The 18,285-nt window shown below is 41.6% G+C and overlaps 1 protein-coding gene across 2 annotated transcripts in view; it reads left to right on the top strand.

Moving 5' to 3' along the window:
• Nucleotides 1-18,285, top strand: part of grik4 (glutamate receptor, ionotropic, kainate 4) — a gene marked incomplete at both ends in the record, with an annotated part of 170,707 nt that overhangs the window by 122,525 nt on the left and 29,897 nt on the right. For both annotated transcript variants that reach the window (XM_083886306.1, XM_083886305.1), the window contains one exon: nt 11,552-11,659. In XM_083886306.1, the coding sequence (XP_083742432.1) occupies nt 11,552-11,659 (108 nt within the window). The remainder of the gene's footprint in view (nt 1-11,551; nt 11,660-18,285) is intronic.

Below are 18,285 nucleotides of genomic sequence, written 5' to 3'. Positions count from 1 at the left end.
TCCTTCAGCTCCGGGTTTAAATGTATTTCCATGTAGAAAAATACAAAGAGGTGTCACTTTGTTGAGTTGAGTTTTGCCGTGAATGTGTGCTGGCCCGGCCTTTGTCGCGGTCATGACTTAATTCTGAGTGAAATGGTGCTGTAAAATTTACAGGGCTGCCAATTTGTGAGAAAACCTTGCGTGAGTGAGTCTTCGTGGCTGGTCCCAGTCGAGGTTACCACCACACACCCGATATATTTATTTATAGTGCAGTGCACGTAGGAAGTGTATAATGTGCTGGATGGTGTGCGCGCCTTCTGAAAAGTACGTGTTTTATGAAGTTGCAGACGTTGCAATGCAAAGAAGAATCTATCTATTAGCTACAAGTTAGCTAAACGAAGACATTGCTATCTATTGGTTAGCTTAAAGCTAGCTAAAAGAAGATGTCTATCTATCTATCTATCTATCTATCTATCTATCTATCTATCTATCTATCTATCTATCTATCTATCTATCTATCTATCTATCTATCTATCTATCTATCTATCTATCTATCTATCTATCTATCTATCTATCTATCAGATTAAAGTTAGCTAAAAGAAGACTTTGCTATCTATCTGTTAGCTTAAAGCTAGCTAAAAGAATAATGTATCTATCTATATATTAGCTTCAAGTTAGCTAAAAGAAGACATTGCTAGCTAAGATAATACATTGCTATATATCTGTTAGCTTAAAACTAGCTAAAAAAAGAAGAAGATATATCTATCCCTCTTTCTCCTCTAAATCTCTGCATGCAAAGCGGAGATTTAGATTTAGACGTTGCAGTGGTCTTAGCATGCTAAGCAATTCAAAAATCTTCAACTGTCGAGCTATGTGGCCTAATGAAAACTGTCGGGCTACATCATCGGTTGCTACCAGTAGGATATTGTCTACATTATCACAAATTTCACCAATTTGAAGAGAGCAGTAGGCTATTCGTGACCTTAAGAACCGCGTCCATTATGGCCTCACACATCCACGCAACACTCACTCACGGTAAAATTATGTTTTGTCACAATAAACTGAAAATCAAGGATGCACACCATCGGGCCATGCTCAACCCATATCCAAAATCTTAGGCCGATCTGACTAACGGTCAGCGAGATATGCCCGTCACAGACACACACAGACACAACTTGCTTTATAGATTTATAGCTTATAATGCATTATAATCTACTTATAACACTATAATTAGTTGTAAGCACTCATTAATGCTTTATACAATATGCTTTATGTTTGATTAATGTTTAATACACATAATGCTTTATACAATAATAAAAGATGAATGCTGTAAATAACGTAGGCACCCTGGGGGCTGGTAGATTCGATCCTGCAACCATCCGGACACAAGTCTGCTTCTTTAAAGGTGCCATATGTAAGAATGTGGCCAAAAACAGTTACTAGTTTCACGTAACTGGCAACCCGTGGTTGCTCGGCAGCTGAGACTCTACTGACTGCAATGATTGGTAGACGGCGGTAGGTGGCGCCACATGCCAAAACATGATTTCAAAACATAAACATGATTTGCGGTCTGCAAAATATTTTTTTTTAATGCAAATATTTTGTCTGAACTGTTGTTGTCTGTGAGTTCAGTTTGTGATATGAACATTATTCCTGAGTCTCTGTGACATATTAGGAGGATTTTATGGCCAGTTGCTTTAGATTTATTACATAATGCACCTTTAACCACCAGGCCACCACTGATAATTGTGCTTTCTGCCTCAGATTAGAAAGTGAATAAAAGGCCTAAAAGAAGAAGTATGCTGTAATAACGCCGGTTGGTGGTTGGAACGTGGTTGGAACATCCGTGTGGTGCGTGTCACTACCCAACCCGTGAGGAATGGGAGGTGTGGTGTGAGTGCGTGAGAGTTGGCAGCCCTGAATTTATGAAATGCCAGCGAAATGTTTGTGAAGAAATGGGGGGAAACTGTGGAAGAATCCAATCTGGTGGTCAACAAAAGAAGTATAGACTAATAAATATTTTTGGAACAGTAGTGATATAACTTGCAGCTGTATTACTTCACTTTTAAATACAATTTTTTACCTCAAAAGTACAAGCTCAGGGGAATATGAAGCCATAGGAGTTCTTCTTTTCCCTGTGTGGTATATCGTTTTAGAGAATATTGTATTCATTACAACCCCTTATCCCCAATAATCATTCAAAAGCACAAGAGGACATCGGCGATGCAGTGAGTCTTTTGTTGGTGCTCTGCTGTCGCAGATGGTTTGTGTTAATGTTCAACTCCGTGTGAAGTTCATGTCTCGGTCCGATGGGACTGCAGCGTGTTGCTGCAGCGGCGTGTCAGACCAAATTAACCTCCAGAGATCATCCTTTCACCTTGAACGAGTGACTTTTGGAAACCCAATATCTGGATGCTTCACTCTGAATGTGCTGTGCGCTTTTCCAGTAGTGATTTTAAGCCTTTTGGTATAGAACGTCTGGGAGCGAAGTCAGTATTGTGTCAATATCACTCACTCAAAACAACATTTTGCATTCTCACTTCACATACGCTCAGTCCTGCATGGTAAAGCCAATGATTTTATGTAAAATTACGTTTATCACTCTTGTTATATTTCATCATATTGCCATGTAAACCTCCTGTGGAGAAAGCCTCATGTTTAGTTACAGCATAAAAGACTCGTGTCAGTGATACTCAGTCACAGAGCCATAGATCGGCTCACGAGCAGCGTTGTCTCCTCCGGTTTATTGCGCACAAAGCCGTCTCTGTTCTAAAATAAATGTCCTGAGTAGCTGCAGATGCTCGTGGAGGTCACAGAGGCTATGAATTCTGAAAAGAAACAACTTCTTGGCAACCGGGAAGATCGTTAGATTTCGTTCTCCTCTCATTTTCGTCTCGCTATGACGGTGAATGCTAATCACGTGTCATGATGTGATGTAATTTAATGTATTGCTTTTGAAGTATGATTAAAATGTCTGGCCCTGCATGAACGAGGGCTGAGGGATCTGTGATCATGTAAACTAATGTAATCTGACAGATTTTCTTTTTGCCTCTAAATGCATACAGACACAAAGAGTCATAGCAGGGATGTAACGGTGATGGAGGCTGTCAGCGGGCGTTATTTAAATATGTGAGACTGGAGGAAAGATGAGCAACATGATTTATAAATCACATTAGCTCTTTGGTAAGGTTTTTCTCCTCCAAGATGTTTTTTTCACTATTTGTGTTGTGTGTGAAATAGTTCTGTATAAAGGCTTCCTACGCAGTATGGAAAAGTATGTCATTTAATTTGAGTCATTTCCAGGTCTGGATAAGTATGGAAAAAGGGAAAAGAGTATGGAAAAATTGTTGTGTTGTTCACAGACTATTATCTCACTTTCTAAAATAAAATATATTAATATATACAAATCAAAACACAAACCTGTAGATCAGGGGTGTCAAACTCATTTTCACTAAGGGCCACATCAGCATACTGGTTACCCTCAAAGGGCCAGATGCAACTGTCATACAGAATAAATGTAACTAAATGTAACCAAAGATAATGTAAAAAAAAAAAGGTAACTACTGTAATTAACTTTCTGTATTTTTCACTTTTTCAATTTTACTCCTCGCATGATCCATATAGAACAGGGGTCACCAACTTTTCTGAGACCGAGAGCTACCTGAAGGGTAAAGAATAATAAGGAGGGCTACCATATTAACATTTTATGCACCATTTTGCATTGTTTTTTTACCATTTAAATGATTAATATTATGCATTCAATTGCATACACATTAATTCCAGTGTTTACGCCTAACGATTTTCGTTTTTTATAAACGATATCAATGATATTTTAACGAGTGATCATATGGATACATGTAAGTGAGGTGAAGTGAAGTGGCTACCAGGTGCTCGCGGGCACCACGTTGGTGACCCCTGATATAGAACAATACACTGTGATCTAGTGGCGGTGCCGTCACTTTGCGGGTAACGCAATCGCCATGCATTGTGGGAAATGTAGTTTTTGGTCAACACACGCCTTAAAGCAGCATAGACCTATTTTAACACTGATTTTTAAGACCAATTAATCACTCACGGGCCACATAAAATGACATGGCGGGCCTTGAGTTTGACACATGTGCTGTAGAGGATATGAAATGAAACTTATCAAGCTTTATTTTTTTTTATTTACATATGTGTCGTCGAGGCAGCCACCTATTGTCGGCAGCGACAGTGTCACGGGTCGATGCAAGTTTTCCTAGCGGCCGGTTTCGTGAAGAATGAGTGAATTATTTTAAAACTATTTATTTACATAATAAGCATCTAACAATTGGTATTTAGATGTTTACAATTGACTGACGAATCCTCCGGGAAGTTTGGAACTTTGAGTCTGGAAAAGTATGGAATTTTTTAAATGGAAAAAGTCTAGAAACTCCGTGTATATTGATACAAGCAGTCGAGTCGTAGGGGACCAAATCAGAAATGACTGCAATCCCGAATCATCAATCTGATCAATTTTTGATGACATTTAGAAATTTGTGTTGAATTTGCTGATGCAGACACACTCTCTGGCTTCCTCTGTGTGTTTCTGGCTCTCTCTTTTGTTTGGTCTCCCAGAGACATACAGCAGTCCCCTCTCCTCTTTTGTTTTTCCTCAGTTTGCTCTTTGCAGGCTGGAGATGGGGGAATAGATCAAAAGCAGAATGGATGAGCTGTTCTGCAAAAGCCCCCAGTCTTAACGGATTTCAAGGCTGGGTGAGGCTGCGTATCTGTTGCTTTCGCTGGTTGTGTGTGTACGTGTGTTTCTCCCTGTGTGTGTGTGTGTGTGTAGTATGCCTGTACATGCAAATTTATGTGTATATGCCTGAGTGCCCCTGTGCCCATGTGCCTGCAAGTTTGCCTCTGTGTCTCTTTTATCAGTCTGCACAGCACTCTACAGTTTTCTACCAAGACGTTTGATATAATGTAACATGAGTCTATACAGAAACACCACAGACCTTAGGGATCCGTTAAACTTGTTCTCTCTTCTGGATACAGACAGGTTCGTGAGCTTATTCTCCCAATAGTCTTGTTAGATATTTTTAAAGCATTACTTTTGATATCGGACTCATTGATGATGTTCAGTTCGCACCATTCTTCTATGATCTACAGCTTATCCTTTTACGGCTCCTGGGGGGAATCTGGCCATGATCACAGGGCCGACGCAAAGAGACAGGAAAACATCCGCACTCACATGTCACTTTTGAATGTACCTAAACCCACACTTGCATGTCTTTGGATTGTGGAAAGGAGGAAGCTTTGTCTCGTCTTGTGCACACGGGGGAGAACAAGCAAACTCTACACACAGAAAGGCTCTTTGTGGAACCAGGATTTGAACCGATGACCGTGACGCGACACTGCCATCTGGGACTTAACTCGAACAAGGGCTCAGCAAAGGATTTGAGGTCACTTACACACCATAAAATGTACTTTTCGTCTAATTTTATCATTCATCTTCTACCTCTTTATCCTCCACATGAGGGTCGCAGGGGGTGTTAACTCAGCTGACATAGGACGATAGGCGGGGTCACACCCTGGACAAGTCACCACTCCATCACAGGGGGCACATGTAGAGACAAACAACCATAAACTCTCACGGTCAATTTGGAGCAGGAGCCTCAAACTCAAAATAACCAGTGAACTTCTAGTCTGGTGAGAAAATCGGGAAAAATGAATGATTTATTAGAAATGACAATTATATCTTGATGATCCATCATGATGTTACAATGACAAATATTTAGGATGACATTGCACACCATTTCACAGTGAAAGTGAACGACAAAAAAAAACATTTATGACACACAAAGAAACAAAAACAGACAGAAACTGAATCAACATATTGTATATAATGTATATTATACATGTAGACAATTATAATTAAAACAGTAGATGAGCTTATGTATAATTAAATGTTGAATTTAACAGATATTAAAATAAATCCCCCGAATGTCCTTGTTTTTGTTTTTAGTGATGACTTAGAAGATTGTCCTTTATCCACAGTGGGGAAATTTGCATCGTTATAGCAGCAAAGACAGTAGAGATAAAGATAATAAATAATAAACTGCATTACCAAAAAACTATATATAAATATATTAACACTAAGACACTAAGACATATATATATAAAAATATAATATATATATACAATTATAAAAATCAAAATAGAATGTACACATAGAATATACACAAGCAAGTTTCCATGGTTACCTTCTCCTTCTCTTTTGACTGAAACACGCATGCACAGATGAGCCTCTATGTTCCACCATGCTCAAAAGCAAGGTGCTCAAACTGCAAGGTGTGCTCGCGTTTTTCAGCTTCACGATCTGCCCGTACAACCTGCGGAAATGTGTATGTGATGAAATTTACATCACACTTTCCGTCACGCGAAAAAAACTACGACCGGGCCCCAGCTGTGACTGTGAACGTCCTCGCACTTCAAACATCCAGCAGTTCCATAAAGCCTCGCTTCGTAACGTTAAAAAAAATATATATTATAATTCAACATTTTTGTATTTACTTGCATCAGTTTTGAGACTTGTGTGATGGAGATTTTTGAATGTTATATTATTCCTCCAGTGGAGCTTGAGAAATTCACTCTAATCCAAAAACGAACGCTGAGACATTAAGCACGGTGGTGTCTCGCTGCTGTCACACGTCCACCTTATATTTTAGTTTATGAAAAAGCATAGTGATTGTGGTCTGTCCTTCATTTTTAATATTTCCACCACAAAGTCGTGACCGAGTGGATGAAGATATTCAGACGGTCAGTCGCAGACGGGCTGGACTGTGACTGCAAGGGCATCTGCGGTTTGTTGTCTGCTGCTCTACGGGGGATGGAGCACATGGAGAACACGCGGCGCTGCTTTAAGGATCCACTGACAGCTTAATGACCTTATTTTTTTATTTTTTTTTATTTTCAAACCCAGAGCTTGTGTCTCATTATCACCATTATAGGCACAATTCCATAATTCCGAAAAATAATGAGTGCGCCCACTCTCTTTGCAATGATTTACCAAATCTACATGACCGTGATGCATTTGTGTGTACGCGTTATACGCTGAGCTCACAGTTTTGGCCGTTGAAGAAAGATATATATAAAATACATCTTTCTCCACTCTACTGCCAAGGTTCAGAGACCGGCAGGAAATGGCTGCGAGAATACTGCAAGCATAACAATCTGTAAATCAGCACTAAAGTCACAGATGTGTGCTTACCCCATTTCTCTCTTTATTGTATAGCACTGCCAACCACCTTCACCACCACCTGTGTCTGTCTAGACCCTGAAGTTTGCCTACAGCGCTTCCTTGATTCGTCTCTTTTCTGCTGATAATGAGTAACACCAGAGAGCGCATCTGTTAAAAGTCGCCACATTTCCCTGCTCATTATTCCTTGGAGAAAAAAACGTACAAACACACATTAATACAATGGCTCGGCTTGTCATTTGTGCAATTTGTTGATTGTTGGGCACCACGGGCACACACTTATAACTGTCCTCCATTTAACACTAGGCTGCTGATTCAATAAGTGGTAATATCCCCTGGTGGGTAGAAACTACATCAACTTTCCTGGAACCGAAGCAACATAACGCTGCTATAAGAACAATAATTGTCCGTCTCCAGAGGCCTATGAGGATATTTCGCTTTTCAAACACAAACAAGCGACAATGCACACATTCTGAGCTCAGACTTGTTTCCATTACTATGAAACGTGAATGCTTAAGCCTGGGTCTATGTCGGCCAACAAGGTTTTATTTTCTTTGCAAAAAAAAGGGTCAATCTACACACGAGTATAGTCGGAGCTGAATAAAGACCCAGAGCATGGCGAGAGCTAAACTTTTATACCTAAGGAACACCCCTTTCACATTCGTCTATTGAAGGGGTCTGCCCCTCCAGGCCGTGCTTTCATACGCCCCTTTGTCTACTGCAGGTATCGGGGGCCGCCCACCACACAGAGGTATCCTGCAGGATGTTGCAGTTAGGTGCAAGTTGAGTGTAGACGATTTGAATACACAAAAGGTCCTGGTATCGTGTGTTAGCTCCGAGACAAAGAAATTGAATTCGCCATTACAGTATGACATATGTTTGATAATGGTTTGCTGTTCCCTCGTGTGTGATGGATGTGTCCGTCACAGGGCAGGTTTGCCACGCCCCATTGGATACGGCATTTTTTTGACAAGAAACTCAGCCAATCCGGACGCTCCAGTGAGCAGCCGCCCTAATCTTCACCATGTTCTGTAATTCCGAGTTGAACCTATGGGTAATCCCTCACAGGGTGTTTCTCTCTCTCTCTCTCTCTCCAAATGTTCTACCTCAGTTGCCGCCTTTTCTCTCTTGTTATCAGCGCCTCATGTTCTGCCTCATACTTTGTCATTGATTTTCTTTCCGCTTGCTGGCTTCACCACACCTCGTCGGTAACCGATTGACATTCTCCTGCGTCTTTCTATTTCATTCTCAATCATTTCTTTCTTTCGCTCCTCTCATTCTAAACATTCTCCTGCCTCTCTGTTTCCAGGAAAAAATAAAATAGAACGTGGTGTTCGCTGGTAATCTAGGTTTCTTAGATTTCTCTGGCTGCACGACATTTTTCTCAGTTGTTTCAATTGAAGTAGCCGGGTGTACGGCGATGTGCAGCTCTTAAAAGCTCATGAAGCTAACAGATCCTTGGGTTTGTGCTGTGTCCACATAATGAGGCTGTATGTAAAAGCTTAAAGCTATAGCGCATCTCCAAGATTAATGCAATGGCTATGGTTCCGTTCACATGAGAGTTTGCACAACTTGCGTAATGATTATTAAACTCGGCTTCAAGGGAAATAGCACGAAGATTACTGATGTTCTTTCCTGGCTTATTAATATTGCATCAATTTAATTAGTTGCTTATTGGTGTCTCCGTACTCCCGAGACACTATTGGTATCATTTCATCCTGTTTGTGCCGCACAGGAGGCTCCACCTTTTCTTATGTTGCAGTAAGTCTTGCAATGAAAAAAATTAAAGGTCACATAGAGTGGTCCTGTTGCACATATATGTTAGTTATGGAGGTCTACTTACATATATTAACTTGTTTTTATGGTCAAAAACCTCCTAGTTGCTGTGAACTAGCCGATAGAAATCCTCTTTTCTGACGGTGTTTTTCTGCTGCGAGATTTTAGAGTGAACTTTCACCCCCAGAATACAGAGTCTTGTGATTGGCCAGTACTATCCAGCACATCCGTTCTCAGAAGCGCAGCGCCCCCCTCTGGAACGGCGGATGCACTGCTCCTCATTATCAAAACATTGTTTTAACAGTGTTTAAAAATAGCTTCGTTACGACTCCCCGCCACAGTCCCTTTTATGACTTTAAACCGGAGTCAGACCCAGAGTCAGAAGACACTGTTGCTCGTGAAACACCTCCACAACGGACGTTATTCTTCTTCTGCGGTTCAATGTATGTAACAGGATGTGCCCGGACTACCACCCGGAGCAGGACGATCGGTTGTTCAGGAGAACCGCTGCTTACGTAACTATTACGGGATTTTCAGTGATCTCGTTGAGCCCCGAGATTACAATAAAACACAACGTTCTCAGCAGTGGCTGAACTGTTTGTTTTGAACCGTCAGGGCTTCATAAACAAGGTAATGACGCAGATACACACCAAAAAAACAGCGATAATAGGAACTTCCGGTCTAGTTCCGCTTTAAAACAACTAAAGGACGTTAGTCTGCTTGATAACAGTCACATGTGCATGCTTTCCGGCTGACACCGATGTATATATCTTTGTTCCTTTTGCATGTCTCAACCAACCACAGTAGTTCCCCCGGCAGCTTACGCTTCTTCTCCTTTCTTGTGCTTCATCAGCTTCCTCGTATCCTTCCCTCCCATCTCTCTCTCTCTCTCTCTCTCTCTCTCTCTCTCTCTCTCTCTCTCCACCTCCTGTTCACGGGCAGGAGTTACGGCGTCGCCTCATTCCATTACCCTCTCAGTCACCCCCCACAGTTGGGGCCTTTGCTGACACCTGCTGAGCTCAGCCAAGCCACAGACTTCTGCCTCCACAGGCTCCCCGACAACTGATTGTCGAGCAAAGTGTGGAATATGTTGTGCAAAGGGGTTTTGTGTGTGTGCCTGTGGTCAGTTTTGTGTCGTCTTTTTCATGGCGCGCTGTCAGAAGGAAATCTTTTATTTCAGGTGCTCTCTGGTGGATATTTGTTTTGTGTCGTATCAGATTTTGTTCAACTCTGTTTGGAGGCAGTTAAACAATTACAATAAGCAATTTATCGCTGAAGCACTGATGAATGACCAAGTTTTTTATCAGACTTCCCTCACTTATCTAACAGTTAATCTCTCTGACTCTATAACCAATAAGGAGCATCTTCTAGTGACATGGATTAAAATGCACCAACACACTGTCGAGGCTTAAGTAGATCCCTTTTACTCCTCATATATGAAAAATTCATAATGACTTTTATGATAAGGGATATTGTTTCTTCGAGATAGAGTTGATCATGTTTACATAATAAGGTAGATAACATTGTTTGAAGATAACGACGGAGTGTTTTTGCGTCATCTTCGTTTTATTTCTCAGGGGTTCCGTGGTCATCTTTTGCAAAAGTTTTAATTAAAATTGAAAAATGGTTTGAAAACGGTGTTCATGATGACCTAATACCTGCCTGCATTAAGTCTGAACAAAAGACATTGCATCAATAAAGATGATTCAAGCTAATATAAAGACATCTTTTGAGCTCTTGGCCTAGATTCATCTTGAGATGATTTGCAGTCCAAGTGCAATCTCTACATGTATTGAAATAACATCTCCTACCTTACCTCAATAGAGAAATGAAAGATGTTTTTACCCGTTTGACGATACCAAACCGAAATAAATAACACCAAACCGAAGTAAATTTGAAGCCAGAAAGATTTCCTTTCACTGGTATTTTTACCTTTATCTGATACTTAGACAATGTCTGCAACCTTGGAGCTAAAAAAGAAAATGAGTCTAACGAATAGAGAGGCTGTGGAAACTCCTCAAGCTCAGAAAATACGAATCAACAAGGATGTTTTCTTTTAAGAGGAACGTGTACTTGAATGTTGCAAGTGGAAAATTGTATTTTACGATATCTAAACTTGGGTTGAGTGAGTGAATGAATGAAATGAACAGACTCTGTGTGAGGTGGTGGTGGTGGTGGTGGTGGTATTGGGGTGTGAATCCCAGATCGAGCTGTAATGAGAATGAGAGTGTGGCTCCGTGCCAGAGGATTTGCCGGTAATTGGTTTAATGAATGCATTCTGTTGCCTCCGATTGAAAACATGCCCCGTATTCACTCCTCAAGGAGCCAAACGCATGCTGTCGTTTCCTTCTTCTTCTGTCACCTTCGTGTCGCACCATGGGCGATATTTCCACTCTCTTTGTCCTCTACTGTCTTTTATGAAGGTCAAATTGAGGCGATAAAGGGTTTTTGTTTTTCTCCAGTCGATGAGTGAGTCTTTTTTCATAGTGTGTGGACGTATGTGTGTACGATCGTTATTGTTAAGCATCTATAAAATGTATATATCACACTGTTGTCCTCTGCGTGTGTTCTTTGCAGATCGGCCTGTGGCACTCTGAAAACGGACTGTCCATGGAGAAAAAGCTTCCATCGATCAACGTGACGGACACCCTCTTCAACACGACTCTCACCATCACGACGATACTGGTACGTGCCGCGCACCGGTGCTAGCGCTGCACGCGCGCCGGCAGATCGCGCGCGCCATTTACTTCTTGGCCAATCTACACGTGGCTGACATTCTGCGGCTGGCAGACAATTACCATATCAAAAACCCATTTGTTACACTCAGATCCAAACTCAGTCCCCTTGGGATCAGAGGATCTGATGCTGTGCGGGGTTTTTTAGGGTTCTTTTTTCTTCTTCTTCGCTCTGATTATTTTGATGAGACTACATCACAGTGCAACAGCAGGAGCTAATAATTCACCATGTCAGCCATTCTCTGTCTCCTTTTGTAAATATCGGTCCTTTGAGCTCGAGCGCTCACTATATACCTACTCGCGTACTAAAACCATCACAGGAAATGCAGTATTTTTCGAAGCTATTTTCTTAACCGCCTGTCACGTTAACTGTTAACAATTATCTGCCAATTAAAAAACATATCTGATACAAAACAAAACAGTTTTTTTTTTCCTCAATGACAGCCTTGTTTGAACAGACGCCATGGTCTGTTGATGCAACAGAAAGCAAGTAAATTAGGCACCTGAAACAATGATAAATAAATACTAATCCTTTTAATAAGATTAAAAGGGGATGTTGGCAGTCGACCAAATGACCAATGAAGCTTAAAACAACTCATCGTGAAATTAGCCGTTTCTTAGAAGACAGTCGATTATCAAACGGGCAGGTCAAACTTTGTCGTTAATTCTTGTTTTAACTGAAAATGGCAAAAAAAAACAAATGATTCAGTGTTTCTTGAAAGTGCTACACAGCCGCGTTTGATGGAGCAGTAAAAGGCCTGATGTTATCGTCCCCTGGCTGCCTTACAATCTCTTTGTTTTGTGCGTTTCTTGTAGTCTCAACACATTAAATTGCAAATGCATGGGGGGATAGCACTGATGTGCGCCGCTCTCCACTCGTATCCTCGGCTCCTCGAAAGCATTTATATCGCACTCAGATGTCCATAACAACGGGATTGGAGTAGTTGCGGAGAGAATAAATGAGAACTTTACAGACACTTCAGCCCTATCGCCGCATGAAGTAGGCACGGTTATCGGATGGTTGGTGTTACTGACCCGCTGCACACATGCAAGTGTGCACTTTGGATGAGCTCATTGCATCGTTGTACCGCTCCGCGTCAAATGCCGCACTTGTGCAAAGTGCTGCATCACGGCTGGAGACTCGATAAAAGGTGAACCCTACCAGTCAAAAGTTTGGACGCACCTTCTCATTTGAGTGGTTTTTCCTTTATTTTCATGACTATTTACACTGTAGGTTCTCACTGAAGGCATCAACACTATGGATGAACACATTATGGAATTATGTAGTCAACAAATAAGGGTAAAGTAACTCTAAATATGTTTCATATTTTAATTCCTCAAAGTAGCCACCCATTGCTTCACTGCTTTTCACACTCTCTCTTGGCGTCCTCTCGATGAGCTTCATGAGGTCGTCGCCTGAAAGGTTTCCCAACAGCCTTGAAGGAGTTCCCAGATATGCTGAGCACTTGTTGGCCCTTTGGTCTCTGCGGTGTGTCCAAACTTTTGGCTGGTAGTGTACATTTAGTCTAAATTTAGTTGCAAAGCATAAATATTTGAGATTTAAAACGTGTAAAAACCATTCACATCTTCTCTCCACTGCACTCTTGTTTTTGATCGCCTGATATATACACGCACACAAAACTGTCACTCGGCCAGCGCCTCCTCCTTCTTGCTGTGATGAATAAGAAGATATAAGATATATAAATGTCTCGTAAGCAGAGGCAATCATCGCCGTGTGTTTTTTATGAGCGGCTACAACCTGTGAGAATGAGAGAAAGGACATTATTGCTGTATTTGTGCCACTAAACTACTCACTGGTCTCATTGAGACTGATTGGGCTTCACATGGAACGGTTAATTTTTCGCACGGGAGTAGAACAGCACAAGAGATGATGGATGTGTGTGTGTGTTTGTGTTTGGTGCTGGGGAGGAGGCTACAAATAAGACATTATTTTTTCCCAACAGAAAGAGAGTGTGAAAGAAAGAATTGGCCGAGCGCAGAGATTTGATTTCACTTTAGAGATAGCGAGAGTCCCTGGACCAAACTTTCGGAAGCCACCGAGGAGCAATTTTCAGTGCCTATCACAGCTCATTCATCATGGTGTGATTGCCGTGTCGCAGTTATCTCACTTTTTGCGCGGGCAGATGAGCCACAGCCGAAAGGCTTCGTAAGAACTCCTTTACCTGTGGCACTGACCTGAGAGGCATTATGGGTTTGTGTGCCTGCACCAGCATTTACAGTATTTAGTGATACTCTCTCAGAAGCATCTGTGCATGTGTATATTCAATTTGGGCATTTTTTTCCGAGGGTTATCCCAGACAACACGTTGTGCACAAGCGCACTTTGCGTCGGTTAAGCAACGGTTTGTGCCGTCGACAAAATTCCAGCAGCTTCTGAGAGGTGAGAAGTTGCACGTCTACGCCAACGTGTGGTTATTACGGTAATTTCGCTCACGCTGTCGCAGGCAAATCAGCGTCTTTGTCACCACATTTTAAATATGTTAAAAAACATGCAAAGGTCTGGTGTTCATGTACATCTACAGTGTTTTTTCTAAATAAACCTTTTTGTTTTTCTTCATTTTAAGTTGCTAATATACTATTTTGACATGCAGTAAATTGTAAATAACAGCCAGATATTGAAAGTTATTCTGGAAAAATGGGCAAAAGCACTTACTCACAGTATAATTTTCTATCCCTTTTATGGTTAAAATAAGCAACAACAAAAAAACAGTCCAGACCGACATTTTGCCGCTTAGGTGTTAAAGCGTTAAAGGTCCCATATTATGCAAAATTAACTTTTAAATCATTAAAATGCTTATGTTTGAGACTCTGGAGGCCATACCAGTTGCCAAAGTGTGAAAAAAGAGGTCTCACTCATGTTTTTGTGGTCCTCCTCAGTCTGAGTACAGGACATAAAATACGCAATGTTGACTTCCGCACTCCTTGGGACGTCACAATGCGATAAATCCCTGTCTCGCGGAGCTCTGCTTTGTCCGTAAAAAACACACAAGAGTGCTGGCGAGGGCAACGTTATCCGAAAACCGGAAGTCTGCGAAGTCCGCTTAAAGTTCTATATTTGGCTCCACAGTGCAGCACAGAGTCCTACACAAACCTCAAGCCTCAGAGGATTCATCTGTCCAGTGGATACATGTTATATATGACGGCAATGTGCCTGCTAGAGCCTGCAAATGATCACTTTTCCACATGCTAACTGCTGTTAGCTCCCAGTAGCCTCTGTGTCTGATGTCATTTCCTGTCCCTTATGTTTCATTTTACTTACTAGGACCAGGGTACGAGTTTAACTTGGAGAAATAGGATATAATATGGGACATTTAATATGTTGCCCTCATATTTACATTTACAGGTCTATATGAACACCAGCTTTCCAGTTAAATTTCACTGACAGAAAAAAAAGAGAACTTACAAATGAAGAATGATTTTCATTTGTAAAATCCTTCTTTCATAGCCTAGTTGGTTAAACCAGTGTAACAGAAACGGTCCATTCTTTACATGCTTCTGAAATACTCTTTCAGAAGCAGAGCCGTGTTTGAGCAGTAGAAAGAATAAAGAGTTGTCTTTCTGTATTCACAGTTCTTTCTGATGTCCTGGTGGCGATTTGCGCCGCAATTGCAAATTCGCTGGATTTTCAGGACGACTCGTATCAACCTCGCAAATGGGACAAGCGTTGTGTATTTCTGTTTTTGACGAGATTTCCCAGACTTAGTTGTGAGTCGAAGGAAAAAACAGAACCGAAGTGCAATAAAAAACAACTAGGCTTGCGAGCAAGTGCGTCAGGCTCCAACTTAAGGTTCTAAAGCCAAGAACTTCTCTTATCAAGTCTCAAACAGGCAGAGTCTGTATTTTGTTTGTGATCGCAGCCTCAGTCACTCAGTGTTCTCGCTTTAGCTGGTGCGTGCACTTCCCCCACCTCTCTGCACAATCACAGCAACTGCCAGGAATAGCCTCCACCTCTTCCTTTAAAACACATGTAAAATACGTCGACACACGTATTTACTCAGACGCACACAAAGCGCCACCAGCCGCCGCTGTGTGTGACGTCAACACAGAGGCAAGGTCACGCAGGTGAACGATTTTCAAACACCAAAGTGGCAATAGACAGCTTCCGTGTCCTTCGCTTCTTGTTTGGTCTCTGCTGTAAAGACGCAGCAGTAATAAGACATCAGTAAGGACAGGGGTACATTTCCTCACAGCAGGTGTGTGTGTGTGTGTTGTGTCTTAATAAACACCTCGATATTGATTGGTTTCTGTACTCAGTGCAGTGTTCGGGATGCAGAATAACAGAGTTCTTTTGTGCTGCGAATCGATTTCTTCTTCTTCTTCTTCTTTTTTTTTCCTTTCACAAAAACCACATCCTGGTTTGCAAGAGAATAATAACATAGTTAAAGCGAGGTTTATAGGGGGGGGGGGATCAATATGAACATGGATTGTGTCATCTTTCTCTCACAATCACTCTGCGCAATCAATTTTAACATTGTAATGACAAGTTTCAGCCAAGAACATTTGTGCCGTCTCTTCCAGTTTTGAATATATATCTGTTTATATTAGTTTTAATGAGGCTAGAAGATGATAGTATGAAAAAGTCCACGCACAGCATTTGTTACACAACTGAGTAAAACATCATACAAATCTGTATCAATAGGTTATTGTGCCACTCGTAATAAACTGCCTTTGGTGTTAAAGGTCCCATATTATACAAAATGTATAATTATTATACAACTTTTTAATCATTTAAGTCCTTATATTTGGGCCTATGAGGCCCTATCAGTAGCCAAAGTGTGAAAAAAGATGACTCACTCATGTTTTTGTGGTCCTCCTTAGTGCATTGGGACGTCACAATGCACTAAATTCATGGAATTGTTGTCTCGCGGAGCTCCGCTTTGTCCGTAAAACACGCAAGAGTGCAGGTGAGGGCAACGTTATCCGAAAACTGGAAGTCCGCGAAGTCCGCGAAAAGTTCTATTCTTGGCTCCACAGTGCAGCACAGAGTTCTACACAAACTTCCAGCCTCAGAGGATTTATCTGTCCAGTGGATACATGTTATATATGACGGCAATGTGTCTGCTAGAGCCTGCAAATGATCACTTTTCCAAATGCTAACTGCTGTTAGCTCCCAGTAGCCTCTGTGGCTGATGTCATTTCCTGTCCCTTAAGTTCCCTTTTTCTTTTCTTTTTTATAGAGATACTACTAAACAGAGCGTTCTGAACAGGGCTGTTTTGGCAGGGTGATTGAACTGCTGTGGTGCTTCATCCTTATGGTGTTTTGACCAAAGCATGTCACAGACATGTTCATTAGGACACCAGGGAACTAGGTTAACTTGGAGAAATAGTGTATAATATGGGACCTTTAATGTGTCACTTGTTTAAAGGTACAATATGTAGTATTTATGGGTTTATATAACCCAAAATCCACTTTAGACACGCATTGTCTAGTCGCTGTATAATAGTTTTTGTTTCATTTTCGTAGTGTTTCAAAAAGTCATGTTAAATAACATGACCGCGGACCGCGGTTGCATAGCCACTGTTAGCAGCGAGACGCCATGTTTCTACTGGAGCCTGTAAGGACAAACGCGAGAGAACAAATCAAGCGTCTCTTTACTTGTAGCGGAAGTCCCGCCTCCTTTCTCTCCGCTTCGTCTGCTACGGCCGCGGTAGCTCGCCCTCTCCCTCGCCTCACGAACCTCATCTGCTGACACGGAGAAAGACGACGAGGACGACATTTGACCGCCTGCGGATACCGTAGCGCTCAGGGAAGGGAGGGGGTGAGCAGAGGAGCAGTTCTTTGTTGTACATTTCAGCCTCTCCTCTATATGGCACTATAAACTACTTGTTTCCCCTTTAATTTGGCTCTTAATTATGGATCATGCTCAGCGCTTGTAGAATTCGAAATGTTATTCGGAAGGAACTCAAACACAAAGCTGCAGTCGTACCTGTTTGGACATTTCTCTTTGTTGCAACTGCCTCCGTATTTAAATCCCAACTCAACGCTCGTTTTTCTCATTAATGTCTGAAATCTGCTTCGAGGCCCAACGGTAAGAGCCAGTGCTCTGCCATTGTCAACCGCCATGCTCTCGATCATCCGCTCGGTTTTTCCTGCAGACTACCCCCCCTTTCTATCATTAAGTGCTCTCATATCCACTTACATACATAATGGGAAAAAATCCAACAGAAGACATTGTGTTGACTGATAGCAGCGGGTGCAGAGACAGTTTTCTGGCACACAGACTCGGCAGCACCGAGGCAAGTGCACAAAATACACAAGATCCGTCCCCTCTTTTGTGCTTCGGTTTGCTCGTTTTTGTACTTGTATTCAAACCATTCTGCCATATTTTTACATATTGTTAAAATTAACATGGCCGAGCCATTTTTCTAACAAGCTAGTGGTTTTACAAACGGAGTCCTGTGAGAGAATTGTATCTCACCTCACCTGGCAGTTTGCAGCTGAGCTTTGGAGAGAGCACGTTTTAATTATAAGACGCCGCTTGATGAAAGTGAGGAGGGTTTTGAAAAGACATAATGAACAGTCGGAGGGTTTTAAAATGGGGGGAAACTTCACTGT

Source organism: Microchirus variegatus (assembly GCF_963457635.1).
Source record: "Microchirus variegatus genome assembly, chromosome: 3".
Taxonomy (NCBI): domain Eukaryota; kingdom Metazoa; phylum Chordata; class Actinopteri; order Pleuronectiformes; family Soleidae; genus Microchirus; species Microchirus variegatus.
The sequence above is the reverse complement of the archived record's forward strand: the minus strand, read 5'-3'. Positions and strand labels throughout refer to the sequence as shown.